General features: G+C 38.3%; 7 protein-coding genes across 13 annotated transcripts; 3 read left to right on the forward strand and 4 right to left on the reverse strand.

Moving 5' to 3' along the window:
- Positions 1–101: 101 nt before the first annotated feature.
- On the reverse strand, positions 102–2,077 carry LOC112463808 (phosphoglycerate mutase 1). Its single transcript, XM_025030399.1, has 3 exons — positions 1,788–2,077; positions 555–1,052; positions 102–474 (listed from the first exon to the last, which is right to left on the reverse strand). Exons 1-3 carry the CDS (start codon positions 1,885–1,887, stop codon positions 308–310), a joined length of 765 nt encoding a protein of 254 aa, XP_024886167.1. The 5' UTR covers positions 1,888–2,077; the 3' UTR covers positions 102–307.
- Positions 2,078–2,293: 216 nt separating this feature from the next.
- Positions 2,294–5,343, forward strand: LOC112463806. 2 transcript variants are annotated; one of them, XM_025030392.1, is made up of 5 exons: positions 2,294–2,505; positions 2,622–2,839; positions 2,922–3,295; positions 3,368–3,656; positions 3,742–5,343. In XM_025030392.1, the coding sequence occupies exons 3-5, from the start codon at positions 3,135–3,137 to the stop codon at positions 4,708–4,710; spliced, it is 1,419 nt and encodes a 472-aa protein (XP_024886160.1). In that variant the 5' UTR covers positions 2,294–2,505; positions 2,622–2,839; positions 2,922–3,134; the 3' UTR covers positions 4,711–5,343. The 2 variants fall into 2 exon arrangements, with proteins under 2 accessions (XP_024886160.1, XP_024886161.1); XM_025030393.1 differs by having other exon boundaries at positions 2,294–2,839; positions 2,942–3,295.
- Positions 5,327–6,734, reverse strand: LOC112463807 (histone RNA hairpin-binding protein). 4 transcript variants are annotated; one of them, XM_025030397.1, is made up of 3 exons: positions 6,666–6,734; positions 5,742–6,332; positions 5,327–5,532 (listed from the first exon to the last, which is right to left on the reverse strand). In XM_025030397.1, exons 2-3 carry the CDS (start codon positions 6,287–6,289, stop codon positions 5,382–5,384), a joined length of 699 nt encoding a protein of 232 aa, XP_024886165.1. In that variant the 5' UTR covers positions 6,290–6,332; positions 6,666–6,734; the 3' UTR covers positions 5,327–5,381. The 4 variants fall into 4 exon arrangements, with proteins under 4 accessions (XP_024886165.1, XP_024886163.1, XP_024886162.1 ...); XM_025030395.1 differs by having other exon boundaries at positions 5,742–6,328; positions 6,469–6,709; XM_025030394.1 differs by having other exon boundaries at positions 6,469–6,709.
- A 441-nt stretch (positions 6,735–7,175) lies between these two features.
- Positions 7,176–9,703, forward strand: LOC112463816. The gene is made up of 2 exons (XM_025030423.1): positions 7,176–8,137; positions 8,967–9,703. Exons 1-2 carry the CDS (start codon positions 7,960–7,962, stop codon positions 9,701–9,703), a joined length of 915 nt encoding a protein of 304 aa, XP_024886191.1. The 5' UTR covers positions 7,176–7,959.
- A 605-nt stretch (positions 9,704–10,308) lies between these two features.
- LOC112463803 (dnaJ homolog subfamily C member 17) lies at positions 10,309–12,364 on the reverse strand. Its single transcript, XM_025030388.1, has 7 exons — positions 12,178–12,364; positions 11,898–12,026; positions 11,606–11,773; positions 11,305–11,514; positions 11,134–11,214; positions 10,834–11,031; positions 10,309–10,737 (listed from the first exon to the last, which is right to left on the reverse strand). The coding sequence occupies exons 1-7, from the start codon at positions 12,244–12,246 to the stop codon at positions 10,621–10,623; spliced, it is 972 nt and encodes a 323-aa protein (XP_024886156.1). The 5' UTR covers positions 12,247–12,364; the 3' UTR covers positions 10,309–10,620.
- Positions 12,365–12,901: 537 nt separating this feature from the next.
- Positions 12,902–15,208, forward strand: LOC112463802 (crossover junction endonuclease EME1). 2 transcript variants are annotated; one of them, XM_025030386.1, is made up of 3 exons: positions 12,902–14,671; positions 14,771–14,824; positions 15,064–15,208. In XM_025030386.1, the coding sequence occupies exons 1-3, from the start codon at positions 13,466–13,468 to the stop codon at positions 15,181–15,183; spliced, it is 1,380 nt and encodes a 459-aa protein (XP_024886154.1). In that variant the 5' UTR covers positions 12,902–13,465; the 3' UTR covers positions 15,184–15,208. The 2 variants fall into 2 exon arrangements, with proteins under 2 accessions (XP_024886154.1, XP_024886155.1); XM_025030387.1 differs by having other exon boundaries at positions 15,047–15,124.
- An 826-nt stretch (positions 15,209–16,034) lies between these two features.
- On the reverse strand, positions 16,035–23,075 carry LOC112463801 (KAT8 regulatory NSL complex subunit 3-like). Of its 2 annotated transcripts, none has more exons than XM_025030385.1 (8): positions 22,679–23,075; positions 21,951–22,368; positions 21,251–21,845; positions 20,889–21,173; positions 20,006–20,689; positions 19,490–19,853; positions 19,210–19,395; positions 16,035–17,150 (listed from the first exon to the last, which is right to left on the reverse strand). In XM_025030385.1, the coding sequence occupies exons 2-8, from the start codon at positions 22,199–22,201 to the stop codon at positions 16,060–16,062; spliced, it is 3,456 nt and encodes a 1,151-aa protein (XP_024886153.1). In that variant the 5' UTR covers positions 22,202–22,368; positions 22,679–23,075; the 3' UTR covers positions 16,035–16,059. The 2 variants fall into 2 exon arrangements, with proteins under 2 accessions (XP_024886153.1, XP_024886152.1); XM_025030384.1 differs by having other exon boundaries at positions 22,669–23,075.
- Positions 23,076–23,120: the final 45 nt, after the last annotated feature.

Genomic DNA, 23,120 nt, shown 5'->3' on the forward strand with positions numbered 1-23,120 from the left:
CGAGATAAACTTCAATTTTCAAATGGCGTTATACATATTTTTTAACATACAATGTGTATATATATATATATATATAGGATTGAGTATATCATACTTTCACAGATATATTCTATGATATATATTTTTTCTTTACTTTACACAAGAGGAATGCTCGTTCAAGCAAGAACATTCTATCGTCTTTCTCGAGCTACATTCTCTATCACGGTAACGAAACTAGAGGTTCATAAATACTTAGTTAACAGACATACAAGAGAGATTTGCTTCTCGCAAATCGACACGTTAAACAATTTTTCAGATTTATCGTCGTTCATTTGGCCTTTCCTTGCGCGGCAACCGCGGCCATCGCGGCCTTAACAGTCTCCTCATCGCCCAGGAACTTCATAGAAACGACCGGCTTGAAGTTCTCGTCCAACTCGTACACGAACGGGATACCGGTCGGCAAGTTCAGCCCCATAATTTGATCGTTGGTCATTTCTACAAAAGAGGAATATTCCGTAGATTATCATAAATCATATAACAATGTAAATAGATTGATAGTGCACAGAGCGCCTTACGATCCAGATGTTTCACTATGCCGCGCAAGCTGTTTCCGTGGGCGGCTATAATGATCCTCTTGCCCTCCTTCAACTGCGGGATAATCGTCTCGTTCCAGTAAGGTAACGTTCTCTCGATGGTCAACTTGAGGGACTCGAACTTCGGGAATTCCTCGGGCTTCGGGCCATCGGCGTAACGCGGATCCTTCACTATCGTGTCGTGATATTTATGATCGGCCTCCATCGGCGGTGGCGGCACGTCGAACGATCTCCGCCAGATCTGCACCTGTTCCTCTCCGTACTTGGCGGCCGTTTCCGCTTTGTTCATGCCGGTAAGACCGCCGTAGTGTCGCTCGTTCAAACGCCACGTCTTTTGAACCGGCAAATCCTCCTGGCCGATCTCCTTCAGGATCGACTTGAGGGTCTCCTGCGCTCTTGTGAGTACCGACGTGTGAGCCACGTCGAACGTGTAGCCCGCATCCTTGAGAGCCTTCCCCGCGGACACTGCCTCACTCTTGCCTGCAAGAAGATTGCCGATATATCAAGCTATATATGCCGATTGCGTCAAACTGGATTTAACATTATGCTTTAGTTAACATTATGCGGTAGTCTATCACACGGTTCTTCAAGCATTTGAATCAGTATGCACAGTTGGCAAACTACATTCTTGAGATCTCTGTAAATTTGTCCAACTAATAAAAATTCTTTCATTTATGTTAGACCTGTCGATTAGATAAAATTGACACGATATACTTGACCCTTGCTTATTTGCAAGAAATAACTTGAATCATGAAGGAGAGTTTATCCAAACTTTAATCATTTGATAATCAAATGTTAAGCTTTTAAAGTTCAACAATTAAATGTTAAAATATTTGCAATACATGATTGATGAATGTTAGACCCGTCGATTAGATAAAATTGACACGATACTTGACCCTCGCTTATTTGCGAGAAATAACTCGAATCATAAAGGTCTTTAAACCAAACTTTAATCGTTTGATTATCAAATGTTCAAGTTTTTAAAGTTCAACAATTAAATGTTAAACTTTTAAATGTTAAAATATTTACAATACATGATTGATGAATGAATGATTGGTTTTTATCACGCGTGTCATATCAGACTTCATTTTTAACGTGATTTAAGAAGATGTACGGCCGCGATACGTCAACAATGTCATTCAGAAAAGGGACGCGCGGTCGCGCGACCTTTCGCCCTTGAAACCACCGGTGAACTTGGCGGACAGGTTTACGCACCCTTGTCCGACAGATTGGCGTCGTACCACCCGCAGAAGAGGTTCAACTTATTCCACTCGCTCTCGCCGTGGCGAACCATAACGATCCTGTATTTCGACATGTTTTTTCTCCGCGAGACCGCAAAGCCGGGAGACGATTCACGAGCAAAGCGCACGGTGCTCGATCCGATATTATGGCTCGATACTTTCGCTCAGCTGTTCAGTTCGAGTCCCGTCTCTCTCTCTCCACCACCCTTGAATTCACCTTCAACGAACACCGGAGCCCGGAGCACGTCTTGCGAAAATGCGAAGAGAGGAGAGAGAGAACTGGCGGTCTGTTCTATTTATCTGAACTTTCTGCACAGTTCATCTTTTCTCTTTTTCTCTCCAACGTAAAAAGAAAAAGAGGAAAGATAAACCGTGCAGGAAGTTCAGCTAAAACGAACACTGGTCGATAAAAAAAGAGGCCTGCTGCTCTTTTTAACTGAACTTCTTGCACTTTTCATCTTTTCTCTTTTTCTCGCCGATGTGAAAAGAAAAAGAGAGAAGCTATAAAACCGTGCAAGAAGTTGAGCTGAAAAGAACAGGGAACAGGCCTACAAGATTGGCCACACATGCGCTCTATGCTCTATCTCTCTCATTTTGACAGAGGGCTATCGATGAGTCTAATCTGTAATCGTTATCAAATCGTATAACTATACGATGGTGGGACGAGCTTGAAGTATTACATTTACAATAAGGTCCGCTGCAATTAGCAATCACGTCCTGTATTCGTGTGATTATTTTTAGCCTCCGATCGTTAATAAATTGAAAGGGGCTAACCTATCTTTTTTGACGTTTGTATATCGAATAAAAGGGATAAAGTGCGGATTCAAGATACGGAGGCTGTATAACTTGAAGGAAGATCGAAAACGCATACCGCGTAAGTCCTTTTCACTCGAGGAAGCAGAGAACAGAACGTTTATATCGAGCGTTCCGAGTTGTCGAAAAGGAGAGTGCAGATTTTTCAAGCTGCCGATGATGCAACGGCGTTAATTTCTGCTTCAGCGCAATCGACACAATAAAATCTAAAGGGTATTTTTTCCCCTTAATAAGTATTATTATTATTAATCATTATTATAATATTATTATTATTATAAAAAAATTATTTATTCAGAAACAGTGGTTTTCTCTCAGCTTCTGCTCCCGACCTTCAAGATCGAGCAAGGATCATGCGTGGCGAGATGCGACAGTAGAGATCGCGCAGGAGAATGCTCACAATCGCGGACAGATCCGCGAGACTGCAAAGCATAGTTGCTGTACACGCCTCATTCGCAAAAAGCTGACCATTAATTATACTCGCTTGCCTCGCTCAACGTGCGTCGGAATCATGGAGATAATGAACGCCGAGGATATGGGCGAGCCGCGCGCTTCGCTCTCTACAAAGCGCCGCGACAGTCCCCCGTTGATCTCGTGCAATTGGCAGATCAGCAATAATAAGCAATTCATTGATGCCGTCACTACTGCGCCGCTGCGATACGCGCCTGAAAGGTGAGCGAATCGATTGACAATCGGTCTTTAAGGCACCAAAATGATATTTGAATAATGTAAACGTTTGCACAGAATAAACTGCGAAGATGTAGCCTCTGTGGATACTTGTATCGCTCTACAGCCAATGGATTCCGGTACGGAGTCCAACGCAGAACCGTGCACGCTGAATATTGAAGTATCGAACTGTCAGAGGATAGCGCGCATCGCCGTTGTTTCCGAAGGTAACGTCCTGGAGATCTTCAAACAATTTGGAGAATACGAGACAACGATACTCGCAGAGTTCATAGACGAGTACGAGGGAAGTATAGTTTTCCTCGGCGAAACGACGATAAACCCTCCTACTACAGAAGTCAGTATTAAGGTAAGATGACTGTCATTTATTAATGTTTATATTGACACTTTGCCTTTATATTTGATGTAATAACGTTTGCTTTTTTGGTTTCCAGTTTATTAGAACAAAAAATAAAGGCCCTCCTATGTGGGTATATGGTATAAGACTGTTTTTGACGGAATCTATGAGAGAGGCAAAACCTAGTGCCTTCGATTACGATGTTATTCGGACTTTTCTCAGTAACGCTAGCAATGGCAAGACGAGTCAGGGATCTGAAATAGCGAGGAAAGTATTTGGATTTTACGATAGAGAAGAAATTACGAGAAATTACGGAGAGAAGCTTTTGGAAACACATGCCTCGGGTTCGAGGTACGACGAGCGTATCAACGAAAATGGAAGGAGCAATAATGACAAAGAATTTCCAAATTGCGGAGATAATTATGAACAGTCAAGTGTCAAGTGTAAAAATAGAGCTGTGAGAAGAGATAGTGAGACAGAACACTTGAACTGTGAAGAGAATTATAAAAGCTCGGGCGCAGATATCAAAACCTGCATTGATAATAACACAGAATCTATGAAGAAGACAAAATCTGGTATCTTCAATTATAAAGATTTTATCCAGACATTTCTGAGTAATGCCGGTAACGGCAAAACGAGTCGAGAAACTGACACGACAAGGATGTTTGGGCTTCATGATAAATTCGATAATAATGAAATCGTGAATGAGCAGTTTTATCAGAAAATTTTGGGAACTCTTACTTCGGACTCGGATCTTTTCACATGTAAAAATAAAATCGCAAAAGGAGATAATGAAAGAGATCGTCGAAGCTGCGACGAAGAATGTACAAACCATGAAGATGATAAAAAATCCGATACAGATATCAAAATCTATATCGACAATAAATTCCACGATATGGAAAAGAGACTGATGGAAAAAATAGACGAAATGGAAGCCAGATATATCGATAATAAATTCCACGATATGGAAAAGAGACTGATGGAAAAAACAGACGAAATGGAAGCCAGAGTGAATCAGAAATTGGATGCCATTTTGGAAAGACTTACACGGTTGAATTTACAGTGAATTTATTCCTTAATTATTAATTTAGTAAGTTATTTTTTTATATTTAATATAATAGAAGATTTAAGTTATCAAATATTAGTTAAATTTTTTAATGTATATAATGAATTGTTTTGTCACGGATATATCTTTTTGTTTTTATTAGCTAATTAAAAACTCCGACTCAACAAAATATAGTTTCTTTTTGTTATTTTTATGCAATCTTTTTTTTATTATATTAGAATTTGTATTCATGTATATTATATACGACTGTTTGCAAATTTTGTATCAAAAGCACATATAAAACATTGCACATTTTTGAATTTATATTTAAATACTCTTAACTCACACATGTATTTAATGTGTCCTAAATTAGTAATAGAAATCTGCAAACGTCTCAAGAGAGACATTTAGTATACATATATTAATGTTATTTTATTTATACAAAAGTATTTGTGCAAACTAAGCTTTCTAAAATGCGATTATAAAATTACGTACACGAGAACAGAAATATATCACTCCATGTTAATCATATTATGATTGTTCTCATATTTATAAATATATTATAAAATTGTTTCAAAAGACAGAAGCAATACTTAACAAACAAAATAGGAGGCGTTAAAATAACACGATTGCAATATAAATTAAAGAAAATGATATTGGCAGTATTTTGAATGGAATGACAATATGATTTTTTAGCCTAATTCATCAGCCTTGTCGTTCTCCTGAGGAGGATCCCAAGCGTGAAGTTGTTTTCGCCATAGCCTTACCATACCGTCCCAACCCCTTCTGCTGTATTTTATACATTTTGGTGGCGTTCTTGGATGTTCTTTCGTACGCTTCTCTCTGAAATAAAACAGAGGCTTCAGCTAGATATATACGTAAAAAAACGGAGCATAGAATCTTATTATGGCTGCGGTCCACTTGACGCTACAAATGCTTCGAAGCATTCCTCTTCTCTTTTCTTTCAATGAAGAAAGAAGGAGAAGAAGAACGCTCCAAAGCATTTGTAACGTCAAGTGGACCGCAGCCTATATCGATCTCACGACACTTACTTTGGGACCAGCTGAATATATCTGTCGTAGCCGATAGTATTCTTCCCGTAATCGATCTCTTTTTGTCTACGTGCCAGCACAGCTGGATCCGTCTCGTACTCTATAAGCCTTTTGCCGTTCTCCGACGAATTTGTGGTCGAGCTGGAGTCGCTGGAGTAACGTCTGCTGCGAGAAACCTTGGCGTCCATATCGTGATGATCCATATTGTCCTGCCTCGTTCTCTTGCGCCAAGTATGCGAATCCTTCGGCCTGTTCCTCACGTTATCTCTGTACTCTATGTACTTAATATCGTCCGTACCCTCTTCGCACCCCGTCCGGGTATCGTCACATCGCGCACTCGAGTTCTCATCGTTCTCCTCGGCCCCGTCAACGTCCGCGTCCTCCTTGTCGTCGTACCAGGTACCGCCTTCCGGCTCGCCTTCCTTCTTCGTGCCGCTCTGCTCGGACTCGACGATCTCTCGATTGTTCATGCACAGCACTTCGTCGAACAGATCGTCGTCCTCCACAATTTGCAATTCCACGGACGAGCCGCGCGAGGATGAATCCATGTTCGGTGAAGCGGCGAGACTTCGATCCGGGACGTCCGACTATCTAAAAAAAAACACACACAGAGATAACGTGATACGCGTACGGTTGAATTCCGTCGACTCGAACAATGCGATACTGGCGTATCCGCGCCTCGGCACACGTACAATTCGCAGAATTTATCGCAACAGGTATAACCTACACAATCGCAGTCGGTGTGTTTTGCTTCGAAAGGCGAGACGTCCGTTCGCACCGGTCTCGGTACAACGCGCGCTCATCGGCTAGGCTAGCTCCGAACACCAACGTCACGTACGAGTACGACGAAAGGGATAGCCGCGATTCGAAATCGCCTTCGGAAAGCTTTTCTAATTTTCGTTACTCACTTCACTATATATTTACCGTGCGCGCCTTTTTGACTACGCCGCAGTTGACTTCGCGCCCAATGTTGGGCGACCGGGGAGTAAAATTAAAATCCCTTCAGAATATGGTGCATTATACGCATGCGTATATCATACTGCGTGATTAGAATCTCGACAGATTCGTAAATATATATTAGTTCCTAGGATGCTTTGTGGGATCAATAAATTGTTTTTTTACTTTTCACCACTTATCTTACTATCTAATATATAAAATAATTATATATATTAATATACATTCATATATATTTATAAATTAATATGTTTTTATATAATATATTTTATATCTTACCGCATGCACTTTACACATATTTTTATATGTAATATATATATGTTCTTTACATTATTCTGTACACTGCACACTTATATTTATATAATTTATATAATTTATTTGTATTCGTTGGAATATAAATTTTTTAATAGAATATAAATATTGACATTTCTATGAGAAGTTGGCTGCAAAATATGCAATAAATTGATAGATTTAATTGCTTCTATCCGTGAATCGTTACACTTTTGCATCATCGAAGATTTTCCACCCTCATTTTTATTATTTATTTTTTTTCAACGAGCCTAATGATACTCCTTATTAATAAATATATACATTGATGTTCATTAATCGAGTTTTTGGTAAAATTTCAATCCAATCTTAATCTATAATAATCCGTAGTGCGGTGTGCAGTGCTCAAAAAGACGCCACTTTGTGGTGCCACAGAGAGAACCCTCATAGACATTTAAAACTGCAGGAAGGTATTAAGTGATTAATTACTTATTTTGAGTGTTAAAAGCATCGCACTTAACAACAATGTTGATACTCAAAATAAGTAATCAGCCACTACCCTCCAGGATGAAATTTCTGTAAAGGAAAGCGCTACACACGAAACTCATCGCTCGTCCGAAATGGTCTGAACGGACTCGTGCGGATGGACCACTTTGTGGCGCCACAGATAAGCAGTCTCTTGTACAGTCGCGGTCAACAATGCTTTCCACCTGAAGTAGCTGTTTTCCTGGGGATTTCTATAGTGCACGTTACATGTACTATAGAACGCAGCTAACTGGGCATTATTGACCGCGACTGTACTGCGAAAGGGCCGTTTCTACAAAGTCAGAAGTCGTTTGTTGATGACACCTTGACGCCACAGACTCATGAGGGCGACGTTTGTGACGGCACATATTGCTCCGTGCGTCGTGGGTTCACACGAATCTTAATCTCATATATCTAGTCGTGTTCAGTCAGCTGTTTGTGTGTGTCACCTGTAGAAAAGTGTGCCGGAAGAATGGCACCCTTCGACACTGATAAATTTATCCAGGAAATTGAAGCTCGTCCCGTTGTTTGGAACACCACCTGTCTAAAATTTGGTAATAGACTTCAAAGAGGCAAGGCATGGGAGGAACTTGCTGTAATGTTTATACCAAACTTTGAAAAAATGGACTCTGCAAAAAAAAGCAATACAAGTAAGTCGTTTAATTGTGTTAAAATTTCAATGTTGTTTGAAACGAAAAATGGAAATATATTATTTGTGAGTAATAGCGTTTCTGATTGCAGAGGGATTGTATAGTTACAGACTATCGGCACATTTAAAAGATCAAGCATCAATCAGATACATTAATTGCTCCCAGATCAGTTCAAATTCTCTCTAATCAAAAACGCTATAATATAGAAAGAACATATGTAAAAACTAAGTAATATAAAACAAAGTAAACATACGAACTAATAACTAATATAGAAAATAGTTTGCAACGACAAAAGAACGAAAATATTCATATTTTAAGTAACAGGGATTAAGTATGTTCAACAGAATTTTTAACAATAATTACTTTGCCAAGCTGAGGCTTCTTCTTCACTAGAAAAATAGTCAGCAAATGTTTCTCGAATCTTTATTGCTGTTTATTGAATTTCTGTGACTTTTTCTGTACTATTATCGAGTCCAATAACATTCGGTGTATTATTAAAGTCTAAAATCCGTCTCTTTCTCTCGCAAAATTGTAAAGTAAACTGTTAGCTTTTACAATTGACTCGGCAAAGTTTACTTCGACATCGAGGGGACGACGAAAAATTCACCATTTATTTGTAAGAATACCGAATAAACATTCAATGTAATGCCTAGAGATAAATGATAATTATATTTTTTTTTTTTTGCAGTAGAGTCAAGTTTTTTCTCCCGTACGGTCGTTGCATGTGTTTCGATAACTTGCTATTTTGATTGCTCGCTATTTCCGTAAAAATTTTCTATATGTTGAAATTATTGTAAAATTCTGAAAATGTTTTATCAATTTTTTTCAGTTGCAGGTCTTCAGCGTAGATGGAAAAGTTTAAAAGATTCTTTTAACAGAGAACTCGGTATAATTGATAAAATAAAACGCGGCAAAATGCAGGATACAGGAAGGAAGACGTATGTTTATTTTAAACAACTTTCTTTTCTAAACTCGAGGAATAAGAAAGCTTCTCAAGAAAATACTTCTCAATCAAGAAGTACATGTCACGAAAGGACTTCTGATAACTATTCTGAAGACGAATCTCAGGAAGATGAAACAAATAGTGTGAATCAGACAACTCCGACAGCTCCAACACCACAACCACAAAAAAGGAAAAGAGTATTAGAACAGAACCAAATCGGGGGGGATTTGGGGAGGGACTTGAGGAGAGATTTGGGGGGGAACTTGGGGGGAGATTTGAGGAGGGATTTAGGGGGGAACTTGGGGAGAGATTTAGGGGGGGACTTGGGGAGAGATTTGAGGGGGGATTTGGGGAGAGATTTGGAAAGGGAGTTGGGGGGGGAGTTGGGGAAAGATTTGAGGAGGGATTTGGGGGGGCTGGAGAGGGGGTTCCACCTTTTAGCTGCTAATATGGAAAAAATAACAATAGCTTTAACAGCGAAGGACGACCCAGATAGGCATTTTCTTATGTCTCTGCTTCCTCATTACAAGACGATACCTGAACAAACAAAACTTGATGTGCAAGTGGACATGATAAATCTCATTAAGAGATATCAATTACAGCTTTATCCAAGACCCTATTAAAACACAACATACCAAACATTCAATCCATATTATCCTGATTCCTCCAGTTATCCCCAACTTATGGATCAATCACTACAACCCACTGATGTAACATCCACTCCTGCTCCGTTCACTTCCACTGCGGATATTGGTCCTCGCAGATGGTTCAAAAGAACAACCTGTCGCAATCTTTCCAAGCCCAATATCTCCAACTATGTCAGCTATGTTTTCCATAGAGTCTGATTCCTCAATGTGCGACTATTTTTATTTAAAAAAAGAATTTAAATCGTGTACAAAAAGCATATTAATTAGATGTAATATTGTTAATATAAAAATGTTTGTGTAAAAAAATAAAATTTTATTACTATTTATTAATTAACTCATTTTACGCTATTATTTACTAACTTATTCATTTTATGCTAACTTAATGGGAGTGTGAGCTTTTGGTAGCGCCATTTTTCTCCAATACTGTGTTCTTTCGCCTCGTGACAGATTTGTATTTTCTCATTTTGTAATGCTCCTCTGTGACGCCTGCCTTCGACTGCCGCGATTATTGCTGGCAACATCGCGTAAAAATGATCACTTGCATCGCGCGTGCGAATAATATGGTTCAATTAAGGCACCGATTGTGTCTGGATTCTTAATACGTGAAATAATACAGAGCACGAGATTAATACAAGAAACGCATTTAAAAATAGCATTTTCTAGCATGAAAGAGGGTGCTAATATTTGAAGAATGTATTTATAAATTATTTAACAACGAACGACGCGTGGAGCAAACGATACACGTTAAATGCCATTTCAACTGTATTACGTTTTACATTTGACGAGCTGAGTAAAGTTAAATATTAAGAATAGATCTTTTTTCATTATGGATATATTTCTTACATAGAAAAAATTAATACACAAACGGATGAGTTCTTTTGATAGTTCCGGGATTAAGTTCCTTCTTCTGCCTTCAGTTCCTCTATGAGCTTCTTGCGCTCTTCTGCTCTCCTTAAATTAGCTAATACGGTACTTTCAAGCTCTGCATCTGACATTCTTGCCTGCTGCGTCTGTATAATTCGAAAACATTACAAATTAACGTTATTATGCGCAATAAATTAAGTTTTTGAATCTTATATGTACTATGAGCTACAAATAATACATACGAATATATTAGGTGCAGAAGGAAAACTGACAGACCCACATGGCGTGCTGTTAAAATGTGCGGCTGCAGGAGATGTAGGCTTTTCAACGTTAGAATTTGCGCTACTCGCAACACCGCTTGAACGTTTCTGTGTATCCCACAGAGCACGTAGCGTTAATGGGTTTTGGGCTAAACCGATTTCTGTCTGGAGCGCTGTTTCCTGAAACAAACATTTTATTAAAGAATTTTACCTTGAATTTGGATTATACATGTATATACATTCTTATTGCTTCATTATCAAGATGGCATCTTGTGGACTTACCGCTGCACTCTTATCTCTAAATTCAATCATGGCGCTGCCTTTCTTTGTAGATGATATAACAAGACCCTCTATGTCCCCGTACTGCAGAGAAAGAATAATTAAAAATATCTGATCTAAATATCTGACAACGAGCTCTAATGAGAAATGGAATTGGAAGATTGTGATATTTACCTTGGAAAACATTTTATGTAGATTATCATAATTGTATCCATTTGTCTGATCACCATCTTGTACCTTCCATCTTATCTTGATTCGAAAGTCTCCCACATTAGACGTTGAAGCGTCCGATGAGCCGTAAAGCTTCTTCAAGAGTTCTCGCGTGAAGAACATCTCTTCTTCTATTCGCTTGTACCACCATTCTTGTAATCTTTTCACTTCCGCCTGAATAATTATATACTTTATATTTATATATCTGAACCAACAAATCTAAAAACCTAAAAAGTATTATAGCAAAATCAAGCTGATCGCATACTTTTGTTCGTTCGCCGTCGGATTTAGTCTCAGGCACAGACTCACATGATCTCCTATAGGCCTCCTCGCGTGCCTCTAAGTCCTCCTTCAATTTTTTCCTCTTGGCATCAAATTGTCTAACGCGTTCCTTCGCCTGCTTCCTGGCAGCGATAGCTTGATCATATGCTGCCTTGTTTCACAATACATTTTTAATAAATTAGACCAGCTACGAGACTTTCTAGAAGTCTAAGAAGAAAGGTGTTTGATGATGACAAATGTTTAATGAATTTTGAAGAGATGCCGAATATACTTACCCTGGCCTTTGGGTCTGTTAATATTTCCAGTACTTTAGAGAGTTCCTGAAATAATTCCGCGGCTCTTGGATTGTCAGGATTCTTGTCGGGATGGCACGTCAAAGCTTTCTTGCGATATGCCTTTTTGATCTGAAAATATAAATATCGTGTCAAGTGTTTACCTCTTTGATATTTCCTGATTATCTTGGAAGTATTTCTGCTCCGTTATAAAACAGAAGTAAACATTTTTACGCAAACAAGCGCAATTATCTGAGAAACAAGCTAAACGTGCATACGTTACCTCTGGCATAGAAGCTGTTGGCTCTACACCAAGCAATCCATATAAATCCATTTGTGTAAGTGGATCCATTATTGATTTGGGTAATTAGGGGCTTCACCTCAAATATCGATAAAATAAACTGTATAATTACCGCAACACAAAACACACTTTTAGTAAGTTAACCTCAGTTTATTCCTTGTCTAAACACATGCGTACTAGAGCAGAAGTGTGTGCTCCCCGCTTTATTGCGCATGTGCATACGAGATCGTCGAGATCTCCCAATCGTTCCCGCCTCTTCGAGGCGTCTTCGATATTTCGAGAATTGCACTATCGCCGTTCGAGAAATTTCAAATCATGCTCGAGAATCGTTTTTAATTTTTTTGTTTTGAACGAGCTTTTAATTTATTTTCGGCACGTTGTATCGTTTTTATTATCTCCTCTGATACGTCGATCTTCTGTATAAAATATCTATCGTGCTGCCATATTTCGGAAAGGCAAGAAGAATACAGAAAGCTAAAAAAATTTTGAGACTTTAAAAGTGTATAGTACATTCGAAAAGAAATAGATCTTTAAAGGCTTTTGAAATCTTGAATCCTCTTTTTCACGTGCTGTATATTTCCATCTGATTATTTCTCTGTCGTTTTTTTTTTTATTATTATTATACATTTAAATGTCATTTTTCGAATTTAATTGAATGCTGGCGCGCGAATAAAATATGGATCGAATGAAGGTATGTTTATCAAATCTACCTTGGCACTCAGACGCACACTATATACATCGTAAATATACTTTAAAAAGCCTGTATTAATGCTTGGCAATATTTAACAAACGGAAAATTGTCCTGGCATCTATCAGTAATGATCAAAGCGAACTTAAATATCCGACATATTTACTTTTTCGAAATATAATCGTTGTTTTTACAGGTTAGGTTAGGATGTTGCTCGAGTTGTCGGCATGTGTGGCGGTTGATATGTGTGAAAGTGTACTAACAGATTTCTCTCACTTGCAGTTCCTCCGGAATATTATAAGATTCGAAGCGTACAAAGAAGAAGAAAAGGAAAAGAAGAAAGAGAAGAAAAAGAAGAAGAGCAAGTAAAATTAAAAGTTAAAGGATAAGAAGAAACAACCAAGAAGAGGAACAACAACAAGAGGAGTAAACTTAGATATTGGAAGGTGAGAGAGAAAAACAAACGAAATTAGGCGAGAAAGGCGAGAAGAGAAGAACAAGCTTGGATATTAAAAGGTAAGAAAGAAGAACAAACGAAATTAAAGGACAAGAAAAGCGAGAAGAGAAGAGAAGAAGGGAAGAATGTCGAGCGTGATCGTGTTGAGTGATTCGGACGAGCCAGCGTCTCCTGTTGCCGACGTGCACGATAGAATCGAGTGGGAGATCGACGGCAAGTATCATTCGGACGCTACGAGTGACCTGGATCTCCCGGAGGTGCCGTTTTGCCGCGACATCGCGAGGAACTTGACGTTGCAAAGCCAGAGTCTTCCCGATTCGAACGCCGACGATGGCTGTGAACACGCTGAGGGATCGCCGTTCGATTCGGAGGACAATCGGGTCGAAGGAACCTCGCAGAAGGCGACAGTTTCCAAGAGGGTCTCCAAGAAGGACAAGGAAACGGTGAGGGAGGAACGAGCGAGACGTCGGGAGGCTCTGGCGAGGGAGAAGGCGTTGAAGGCGATCGAGAAGAAGACGTCGAGGGACATCAAGCCCGGCGAGTGCATGAAGTTCATGGAAGTTAATCTCGATCAGGGTATCGACGCGGTCGCTTCGCGAGGGGAGATTGAGAGCGCGTTGCAGAATGCCGGTATTAAGTTCAATGTAACCACCGAGTTGATTCCCAACAGTATTACGTGGCGGAGAAACGTCGAGGAGGACTACGTCGACGAGGACAATGAGATACGCACAAAGAGAAGTGTACGGACGGAGGAGTACGCTATTGTGATTTGGAGCAGCTACGAGGCGGTGAGACACGTGGCGGAAGGCACTTTCTGCACGTCTGTTTCGAACAGTAAGGACCTAATGCCGAACTATAATGTGACTCTGGTCATCTGCGGGATGGAGGACTATTTCGCGTATCGGAAGAAACAGAAGTCGGATCGGAATCCTGGAGGCAAAGGGTCCGGGCACAACGGCAAAGGTAATCAGCGGTTTGACACGCTACCGATTATATCGAGGCAGCAATTGGAGATGTGCCTGACCGAAATTCAGATAGTGGATAGCTGTAGCAGCAGATTAATCGAGAGCGCGCAGGATTTAGCATTGATGGTGTGTCAGTATACAAAATCCATTTCGGAAATACCGTACAAATTGCAGAAGGAAAAAAATGAGGAAGGCAAATTCGACTGGTACGTTGCGGGGGATAATAAGAACACCGTGCGCGTGGACAAAGATGGTAACGGGTTGAAGAGACTGTGGCAGCAGCAACTGTGCCAATTTAACTTGAGTAGCTTGGAAACGTCGGAGGCAATATGTACGGTCTATCCTAGCCCGATGCAACTTATCAAGGTACTGTTTATAATTAAATATTTCTATGTAATGTTGGAAAATCTATCTCTGCTTTGCTTATTAAATAGTAAGTTAAATATAATACTTTTATGTTTCTAGGCTTATAGAAATTGCACACCTGACGAAGGCATGAATTTATTAAAAGATATATCAGTGAGTCTTTTAGTTTTATTTCTTCCTATTAAACAATTAGAATATATAAAATTATCGGACGTACTTGAATTATTTCTAATACATACATTCTACTTTAATCAATTGTACGGATGTAAATTGCAATTATATTTTATACGTGATAAGATATTTAGCTGTTATACAATCCGTAATCTTACAATTACTATAGTATTATAGTTTAAAATTTAAATAAATTTGCAAAAGTTAATGTTATTTGACAGATAAGGAGAGCGGCAGGACCTCTCACAACTTCACGTAAAATTGGTCCCGAATTAAGTAAAAAGGTGTACATAATGTTCACATCGCAAAACGGGGACGCTTTATTGGGAACTGAGGTATAAATAAGCTGTAAGCTTTTGTAGGAACTTTATCTGTATATAATTCCATTTCTATAATCCTTCATGCTAAGTTCGTAATACAAATGCGTTAGGTCATGAAACAATTATACATTCCTAGAACGTTATTAATCTATCTTAGAAATAGTTTAAATTTTTTTTCGTTCTGTTAATACAGATAGAAAATATTTCAACTTTTCGATGATACTTTCGTTTCCTAAAAATCAAATTTTCTAGTCGATTTAGAATATGATTTATATTTGTAACTTAAATTAAGTAATACATTAATACAATGCATTTTTGCGCAATTATTTCTTACTCTTTCTCAAACACGTTTCAGAGACGTTCAGAAATAATTAAATAACAAGAAACTGGTATTCTAAGAATAATACGTATTTTTCAAAATAACTGCATCACTGCATCATTATTTAACCATCTATTTTTTTTGTTTTTCCCATTCTTTGGTCAATTTCAGTCTAGCAGCGAGCGTTCTATACGTATAAAAAATTTTACAGTACTATCAGACATAATTAAACAATAATTATAACATTCTATTTGTTGGAGTGTACATGCGTTTTTTCACATCTTTCTGTTTGTGTCACGCATATACAATATAGAACTCTAAAATAGATCGCATTTATAATCTCATTATAATAACAAAGTATCAGTAATCGCTATTAAAGCTTAGAGACCAGTACAATGTGTGTGATATACAATATATAGTAATTATAATATGACATAATTATCATATATATATATGTATACGTATAGGTTTAGATTATATCAGTACTTTGAAATAATCATACTTTGCAGGTATCTTCTCACATATCGCATAATTAATGTTCATCAAACAATTACGTCCTTATCTCGTAAAGCAATTACTTATGTATTATACGTTTGGATTTCACCAACATTGCCGAAAACAGATTGTTCTGAATCGTGTTCTATCTCGTTCAGTTTGGTCTCGTTGAAAATATCGCAGTCATCGAGAGTTACGGATGATGTCTCGTCGATTGCAGGCGCGGGTACGTATTTGCGTTCAATGATATTCGTTTTAATAGCGTCTTCAATCTCGAGCATGTTATCCGCACAACGATCATCATAATTTGTCGATGCCGTGGAAGATTGCGCTTGCACGAATCTATGCTCGTTTTTCTCGAAGGTCAGGATTTTAGGTGCGTTTATATCTTCCGGGATTTTCTTGGTCGCAACCACCTGCTCGCCTCTCTCGGTCTGCGAGTTTCTTTTCGCCAGTATGATCTTGGTGTACTTCACGGTAGGCTGTACCAACCGATTTTCCAGCGGCACTCCGACCCTGCTCCTTGCCGAGACGCCGCTGTTCTGCGACCGCGTCTGCAGTATCAACTGATTCAAGTTTTGCACAGACATATTAGGACATATAACGGCCTGCGTGGAAGCCGCTCCGAGTTTATTTGACTGCAGCTTGTCTTGTTTGTTGCTGATTAAAACCACCTTGGTGGTATTGTTCAACTTCGGTCTCTCCTGAGGCTCTTTAGCCAGCGTCGTTTGCGTCATCACCGGCATCTTGTTTATGTTGCTCAAATTGTCGTCGTCCTTGGCGAATATTATCGGTATATCCAGTATATTACCCAGATCGTCGTCTATATCGTTTGCGACGTTTCTCTTCTGGACACTTTGAGGCTTCCCCTTTTGAAGTCTCTGCAAGTTGTTGGCGTTGACCGTGATCTTCGGCATCGTCTTCATCGATTTTTGCGAGATTTTCAGCTTGTTGGATAGCGGCAAAAAGTTGGAGCTTTGACCGCTAAATGGGACTATCACCGACGAAGGCGCGCTTCTGGTGTGGAGGGAATTCTCGACAATGACTATGTTACCGCACGATGTATTATGAGAGTTATCGGTACTATTGGATACGACTCCTTGCCGTGGTAAGTGCGCCGACTTGGATACGTCCAATAAGTGAGAATCACTGCTCCCTCCCATCTCTTCCATCGCTATAAAATATACACGTATATTTGTTTCATATCTTAAAAAGGTATATATAATGTATAAGGTATATATAAGGTATATATTTAAGCCTATCACGTATTATTAACATGCAACAGTATCATAAGACACTATATGAACACATCCGATATGTTACACTTTTACATGATTATCAAATAATTTTTTTAATATTCTTTGAATACTTTATTTTTGGTATTCAATTTTCCCGAACACTTTTCTAATATTTAGTTCTGTATTTAACTATTTACGTATCAAAATGACGTATTATTTTTATTTGACAATTCAATGAATACAAACATTGAGACATTGGACAGATGGAAATTTAGATTAATAGGATTTATATTTTATTCTAACTAAACAACAAGGAGCGTTAAATAATTTCCTTACCAAGTATATACTTAATGCGACGACCTACTGTTATAATAAGTGCTTATCACTGCCCAAAATATCTGATGTAAGTAAAGGCATTAATTAAATCTCCCAAAACCAACTGTCTAAAGTTACCCAGACTCGTTAATCGTTTACATTTTACTCAAGGTGGACGGGATTAAGGTTGGGAAGTAAACAAATTCGAATTACATGTTACAAAAAAATATTTATTGAATACAAAATAAAAAGCAACCTAGTATATTTACAATACTTTTTTAAAATATGTATTTGAGAATGCCTGACGATCCTTATTGTCACCTTTAGTCACCTTTATTCGATTGTTAATTTAATATCTATAGTTAATATTTATAGGACACAATATACATATGCCTAAATATATTCACTATGTACAGTCACATTGCCAATTGAACGATAGGATTGAAAGTTCTCAGTTCTCTATATGTATTTGAAATATTTTGTAAATACATGTAATTAAATAATTGAAAGCAATAAATATATCTTGTTAAGTAATTCTAACTACTTTAGTTACAAAGGAAATATGTACAAAATGAGTAAAATAAGTAAAATATAAGTCCAGTATCAAATTTAATATTAAGTAGCCTTATGATTATTTTGGTTTCGCATAAAGAAAATTCCTAATAATTGTGAATAAATTGACAAAATAATGTAAATTTAGGAATAGTTACGTGATATATCTTTTATAAAAATATATATATGAGTTTTCCAAAAGTATTAGGTTTTTTAAAAATATAACTAATACGTTTTAAATCTGTATATTACACAGTATACAGAATATTATATATAATACTTCAATGGAAAAAGATCATTATAGCAAAATATACATATATGTACATGAGGTTCTTCCATATATGTGGTTTCAAATACACATAGTATTATATTTATTACATAAATTTTATTTCCATATGAAAATTTATCTGAAAGTTATATAATTTTTATAAAAATATTGACGTAAAGCAATAAATTGTAAATTATACAATTTAATATTTCAAAATTTTAGTGAAGTTATTATTTGCTTCAAATACTTTAGTTTGTCTGTGCATGTTTCGCTAGACTATTTTAAAAGAGCAAGTATGAGATTACAAGAAACTGAAAGAATTTTTTAGAACTTTTTAACTCCCCTTTTACTACAGTTTATTATTTATCAAAATATGTGTATCATACAATTTTGAAAATTATGATTTGCGCTATTTTATAGAAGTATAAAAGTTTAATAGAAGAATATTATGTGTATGTTTATGTGTATGTGTATGTTTAAACTTTTACTAAAATACCAAGAAGGAGGCATAAAAATGTAAATTTATTGACTATATATATTTTTTGTTCGTGCGCGTGTGCATGTGTGTATCACATTAAATCAGTATTATAAAAATTGAATTTATGTTAAAACAACTAGTTTACAGTGACTAAATTTATAATAAAAATTTAAATATTTTCGAAATTAATATCATCATTGTAAAATGTTCAATTTGTTAAATATGAAAATCGCCCTAAGTACGCTCACAAAGCAAAAATTATAACATCTGGTCATTCAATAAACAAACAATCCAAAATTATGTTAAACCCCTACATGTATGTTTATTTATAACTACGTTTCCGATAAATCAATTAATAATGGTTTAGATAATTGTAATCTACCTTTTGAAGGGGTCGATGCGGACGACGTTACGGTATTCGCTGATGACGTGGTGGTCGTTAGTAGGATACTAGAAGCTGATGATGCACGGGTGGAGGATGCACCGCTCGTAAGCGCAATCGAATTCTTTCCACTTTGCAAAAGATTCGACAAAGTGCCGCTTGTCGCCGTAGGCTTACTACTTCCCGCTATTTAATTGAAAGAAACAAAAAATTAATAAACACAAGTACCATTTTATTACTCTTCTACTGATAACGTTAATTAATTATACATTTATCTTACCTGTAGGAGTTGCATTAACTCTAATTTGATTTCCCGTGGGCGTGGTGAAAACGTTCACCAATTTCGTGTCTCCACTTTTGTCAGGAGTATTGACCTGTCTGTAACTGTTCGCGACCATATTCGAGTAAGACTTATTAGAAGATATCGTTTTCATTTTTGAAACATTCTGCAACGGCACATTCGAGATGATCTTCGGTGGCACTTTAACGGTCGTAGCTGAGGATTTGGATACATTAGGTGTTTTGGAGGAAGTGGTCGTCGATTGACTCACTGCAGTGGGTGCTAAACGTATCGGCCCTATCGGCGCCAGACTCGCTAGTGTGCCAATATTGAGCGTTATGCCATTTTCTGAATTAATGTTTGTCTGTAACAAGTAATATTTAGCATAATCTATATGGAAATAATTATGATTATTATTAGTATATTATTTGTAGTATATTGTATAATATAAATGTCTCATCGACCATTATAGCATATTATCTAATACATATGTATTGTGCATTGTGTGACAATTACCTGTCCAGCAAGTCTAGGAGTCTTCAGGTCTGAGAACTGATTTCTCTGATTGTTCGTGGGCCGCTTCCGTTTCGCGGTGGAAGTATGATTTGTATGTTGCCCACTTACTTGCGTCAAATTGGATTGGATATTGAATGCACCGATTTTAGGAGCCGAGCTCGATGCCACGTTCGTTCCAACCGATAGCGCGGAAGATACCGGCGTGGTCGGCCGAGATTTCTTCACGGTCGGTGAATTAGGTTCGCTTTCCACGGAACTGCTGGTCGAGTTCCTTCGTTTGTGAGAGTCCTTTTTGTTCTTGCTGTCACAGTTAGTCGTCATTGTCGGTCGCAGCGGTAATGGATGCGGTTGCAATAGGATGCTACCGATGAAATCCCCAATCTCGTCCAACACGCATCTGTCCACCATGCTCTGCGTGATGCCCTCGAGCACCTTTTTAGTCGTGGATATTCTGAGATGATCGTCGGCCGTGCCCACGACCACCAGACTTGTCTCGACCAGCATTTTCTCACGGAGTTCCTCCAAATCGTCCGGTCTAACGAGGGTGGCGTTTTGCCCAATAACGAACATGACGGGACAGCGAATGTCCATTAACATATCATCAGGCGTGCCCCGTTTTCCCTCGACCGTTGTGAAAGGAAATCCAATGCAGATAACAGCAGTTATGTGTTCCATCTGAGCCACCTACACCGCAAAGTAAATAAAAGTCAATAGACCTGTTTTTCTTCAGCTGAACTTCTTGCATGGTTCATCTTTCTTTTTTTTTTTTCAAGTTGGAGAGAAAAAGTGAAAAGATGAACTGTGCGAGAAATTTAGCTAAATAAAACAAATCTAAGAACAATTGGAAGAAAAATTGATGCAAGATATACAGAAGTAATTTTACCTGACAAGCAAGCGCTGCGCCAGCGTTGAAACCTACGAGTATGATCGGCCTACCAGGACAGTCACTTCTGACATCTTGTATCTTGGCTCTTGTGGCCTGAACCAATTGATCCATGCACACCATCATAGTCATTCTGTTGGCTGCCAAACTCATGTGAGTGTGAACGGTAGCGACCATGCCTAACAATCCCAACTGCGTGATCCATTTATGCTGACGAGACGAAACGGATGCCGACGCGATGCCGGAAGGTACTACTATTAAGATCGGATTTCCGGGCAATTTTTTCTGCAATCAATTACGTTAATTCCCGTCTTACATTACTAGACCTATATAATGTACGTTAATGATCAAATTATATTTACAGGTCTATTTCCGCTCAAATTCTGCGCGACTGGATCCCAAGATCGTTTTAAGAGTGATCCGAGCGTTTCCCACGTTATGGAGCCGTTCTTAGCGCTGATATTCGGTTGCACAGCGATCATCTTATCGATTAGCTGAGGGATCTTCAGTCGCAAGGTCTGTAAGATATCGAGATAAATGGCTAAATATTCCTGGGGGAGACGCTCGAACAGCAAATTGTGCAGCCATTGAACCAGTCTCCAGTCCCATCCGGTCGAGGCTAACGTTTCGCGAAATCTCCTCGCTGCGATATCCACCGACGTTCTTCGAAAGATCGGTTCCGTTACGCTCTTAGCCTTGGCTAATCTTGCGAGTCTCTCCGAACTTAATATCCGTGTCACTTTGGTAAATATCCGATTCTGAATCGGAGACCACAAGGTTTTCTCTATCTTCTCCTCCCAATCCTCCTCCTCGTCCTCCTCCTCGGGTCGCGCAAAATTCGCTAACCGTTCAAACTCGTCCATCATATGTCGAACTCTGGTTAAATCAAAAGGCAGTGGCGATGGTTCGCTGTCAATGTTTTCCACGTCGATTTCCTCATCCTTTCTGTGCTTATCACTAAGATGGAAGAAGTAATATAATAAGTCCATTGTTACGTCTATTTTGTATCCTTCCATATTTAAGCAAAAATCAAATTAAGTTAGACGTTATAAATAATCATACCTCACAGTGTTCTTCGAGAAAAACAGCTTTTTTATAGGCTTTACATAAATGTTTTCTGGTCTCCAGTTCCAAGGTCGAGCATAGCAATGATCTTTGAATATCGCATCACTGTCCATCTCGTAATTTCCAGCTAGTTGATGTAGGTACGCCGTCAGTTTGTTCGAAATGTCGTCAAACGTATCAGTAGTTGGACTTGGTAGCCCAGAACTGCTCGCAGAGGTGGACGGTGCCATAGGCATGGACGTTAACATTATGCTATCTTAAATTAGATCGGGTAGTCGAGATAAATATCTATTCACTCGATATCTCTTTGAGTTTCTTCCAAATATCCTATTATGTGTTACAATGTCATTATTATATTGTATAAAACATTAAAATTTTCCTCTTTCTCTCTTTTTCTCTCTTCCTCGGTTTGTCCCTGAAACAGATATCTTTCAATTATATCTTGTATACGTAAATTTAGCTAGGTGTGTGCTTATACTATTGTCACAAACAAACGGTAATTATAAAATATTAAGCTTGATCTTTTTAGCTGAACTTCTTGCACGGTTTATCTTTTCTCTTTTTCTCTCCAACGTGAAAAGAAAAAGAAAAAAGATAAACCGTGCAAGAATTTTTCAGCTAAAAAGAAGAGGCCTATTGTTACAGCATTAAAACCCTTTTGCGAATTAAGTAATTAGAGATAGATTTCTTACATGCGAGAAATCCGAGAACTAACCTCCACTAACCTCTGTCTCCTTTTTTTCACGTCGGACGACGAACGCTTAGCTGTTCATTGAATTAGTATCATTCTCATCTATCGTGTAATCCTGCATTCATTGGAATTTGTAAACGATATTGTGGCTACTTGTTTCACTTTCACGTATCAGAGGACATCCCCAACGCGAGGATAAACGCGCTGGCAAACGTCTATCACTTGCGTCACTCCGTCACTGCTCACTGCTCAATCACGTGTGACTCGATGTCGAAAGTAATTAGGGTATTATGTGTCATTAATTGTGATAATACGCACAGGCATTGCGTTTCGCTAGGTTGATACGACGAGTGGCACAGGCTTACGCGAGAAAATGCAATGCATCCATTTTGCCATTTTTTCATAAAGCGAACAATTCTTGCCAATTCTTGCATACATAATACATACGTGAATATATATGACTGTGTGTGTGTGTG

This window comes from Temnothorax curvispinosus, unplaced genomic scaffold, assembly GCF_003070985.1.
Source record: "Temnothorax curvispinosus isolate PA1 unplaced genomic scaffold, ASM307098v1 QBEX01013686.1, whole genome shotgun sequence".
In the NCBI taxonomy this organism is placed as follows: Eukaryota; Metazoa; Arthropoda; class Insecta; order Hymenoptera; family Formicidae; genus Temnothorax; species Temnothorax curvispinosus.

Coding starts and splice junctions, on each gene's coding strand:
- LOC112463808 (XM_025030399.1), bottom strand. CDS start 1,887: ATGTCGAAATACAGGATCGTTATGGTTCGCCACGGCGAGAGCGAGTGG. Junction 1,053..1,787: donor CGCCAATCTGTCGGACAAGG/GTGCGTAAACCT, acceptor ATCTTCTTGCAG/GCAAGAGTGAGGCAGTGTCC. Junction 475..554: donor CATAGTGAAACATCTGGATC/GTAAGGCGCTCT, acceptor CCTCTTTTGTAG/AAATGACCAACGATCAAATT.
- LOC112463806 (XM_025030393.1), top strand. CDS start 3,135: ATGGAGATAATGAACGCCGAGGATATGGGCGAGCCGCGCGCTTCGCTC. Junction 3,296..3,367: donor CTGCGATACGCGCCTGAAAG/GTGAGCGAATCG, acceptor ACGTTTGCACAG/AATAAACTGCGAAGATGTAG. Junction 3,657..3,741: donor CTACAGAAGTCAGTATTAAG/GTAAGATGACTG, acceptor TTTGGTTTCCAG/TTTATTAGAACAAAAAATAA.
- LOC112463807 (XM_025030397.1), bottom strand. CDS start 6,289: ATGGATTCATCCTCGCGCGGCTCGTCCGTGGAATTGCAAATTGTGGAG. Junction 5,533..5,741: donor TATATTCAGCTGGTCCCAAA/GTAAGTGTCGTG, acceptor GTTTTATTTCAG/AGAGAAGCGTACGAAAGAAC.
- LOC112463816 (XM_025030423.1), top strand. CDS start 7,960: ATGGCACCCTTCGACACTGATAAATTTATCCAGGAAATTGAAGCTCGT. Junction 8,138..8,966: donor TGCAAAAAAAAGCAATACAA/GTAAGTCGTTTA, acceptor AATTTTTTTCAG/TTGCAGGTCTTCAGCGTAGA.
- LOC112463803 (XM_025030388.1), bottom strand. CDS start 12,246: ATGGATCCACTTACACAAATGGATTTATATGGATTGCTTGGTGTAGAG. Junction 12,027..12,177: donor CAACAGCTTCTATGCCAGAG/GTAACGTATGCA, acceptor TTATATTTTCAG/ATCAAAAAGGCATATCGCAA. Junction 10,738..10,833: donor CTTCTGCACCTAATATATTC/GTATGTATTATT, acceptor CGAATTATACAG/ACGCAGCAGGCAAGAATGTC.
- LOC112463802 (XM_025030386.1), top strand. CDS start 13,466: ATGTCGAGCGTGATCGTGTTGAGTGATTCGGACGAGCCAGCGTCTCCT. Junction 14,672..14,770: donor GCCCGATGCAACTTATCAAG/GTACTGTTTATA, acceptor TTATGTTTCTAG/GCTTATAGAAATTGCACACC. Junction 14,825..15,063: donor ATTTATTAAAAGATATATCA/GTGAGTCTTTTA, acceptor GTTATTTGACAG/ATAAGGAGAGCGGCAGGACC.
- LOC112463801 (XM_025030385.1), bottom strand. CDS start 22,201: ATGTTAACGTCCATGCCTATGGCACCGTCCACCTCTGCGAGCAGTTCT. Junction 20,690..20,888: donor GCGCAGCGCTTGCTTGTCAG/GTAAAATTACTT, acceptor TTTGCGGTGTAG/GTGGCTCAGATGGAACACAT. Junction 19,396..19,489: donor AGTTAATGCAACTCCTACAG/GTAAGATAAATG, acceptor TCAATTAAATAG/CGGGAAGTAGTAAGCCTACG.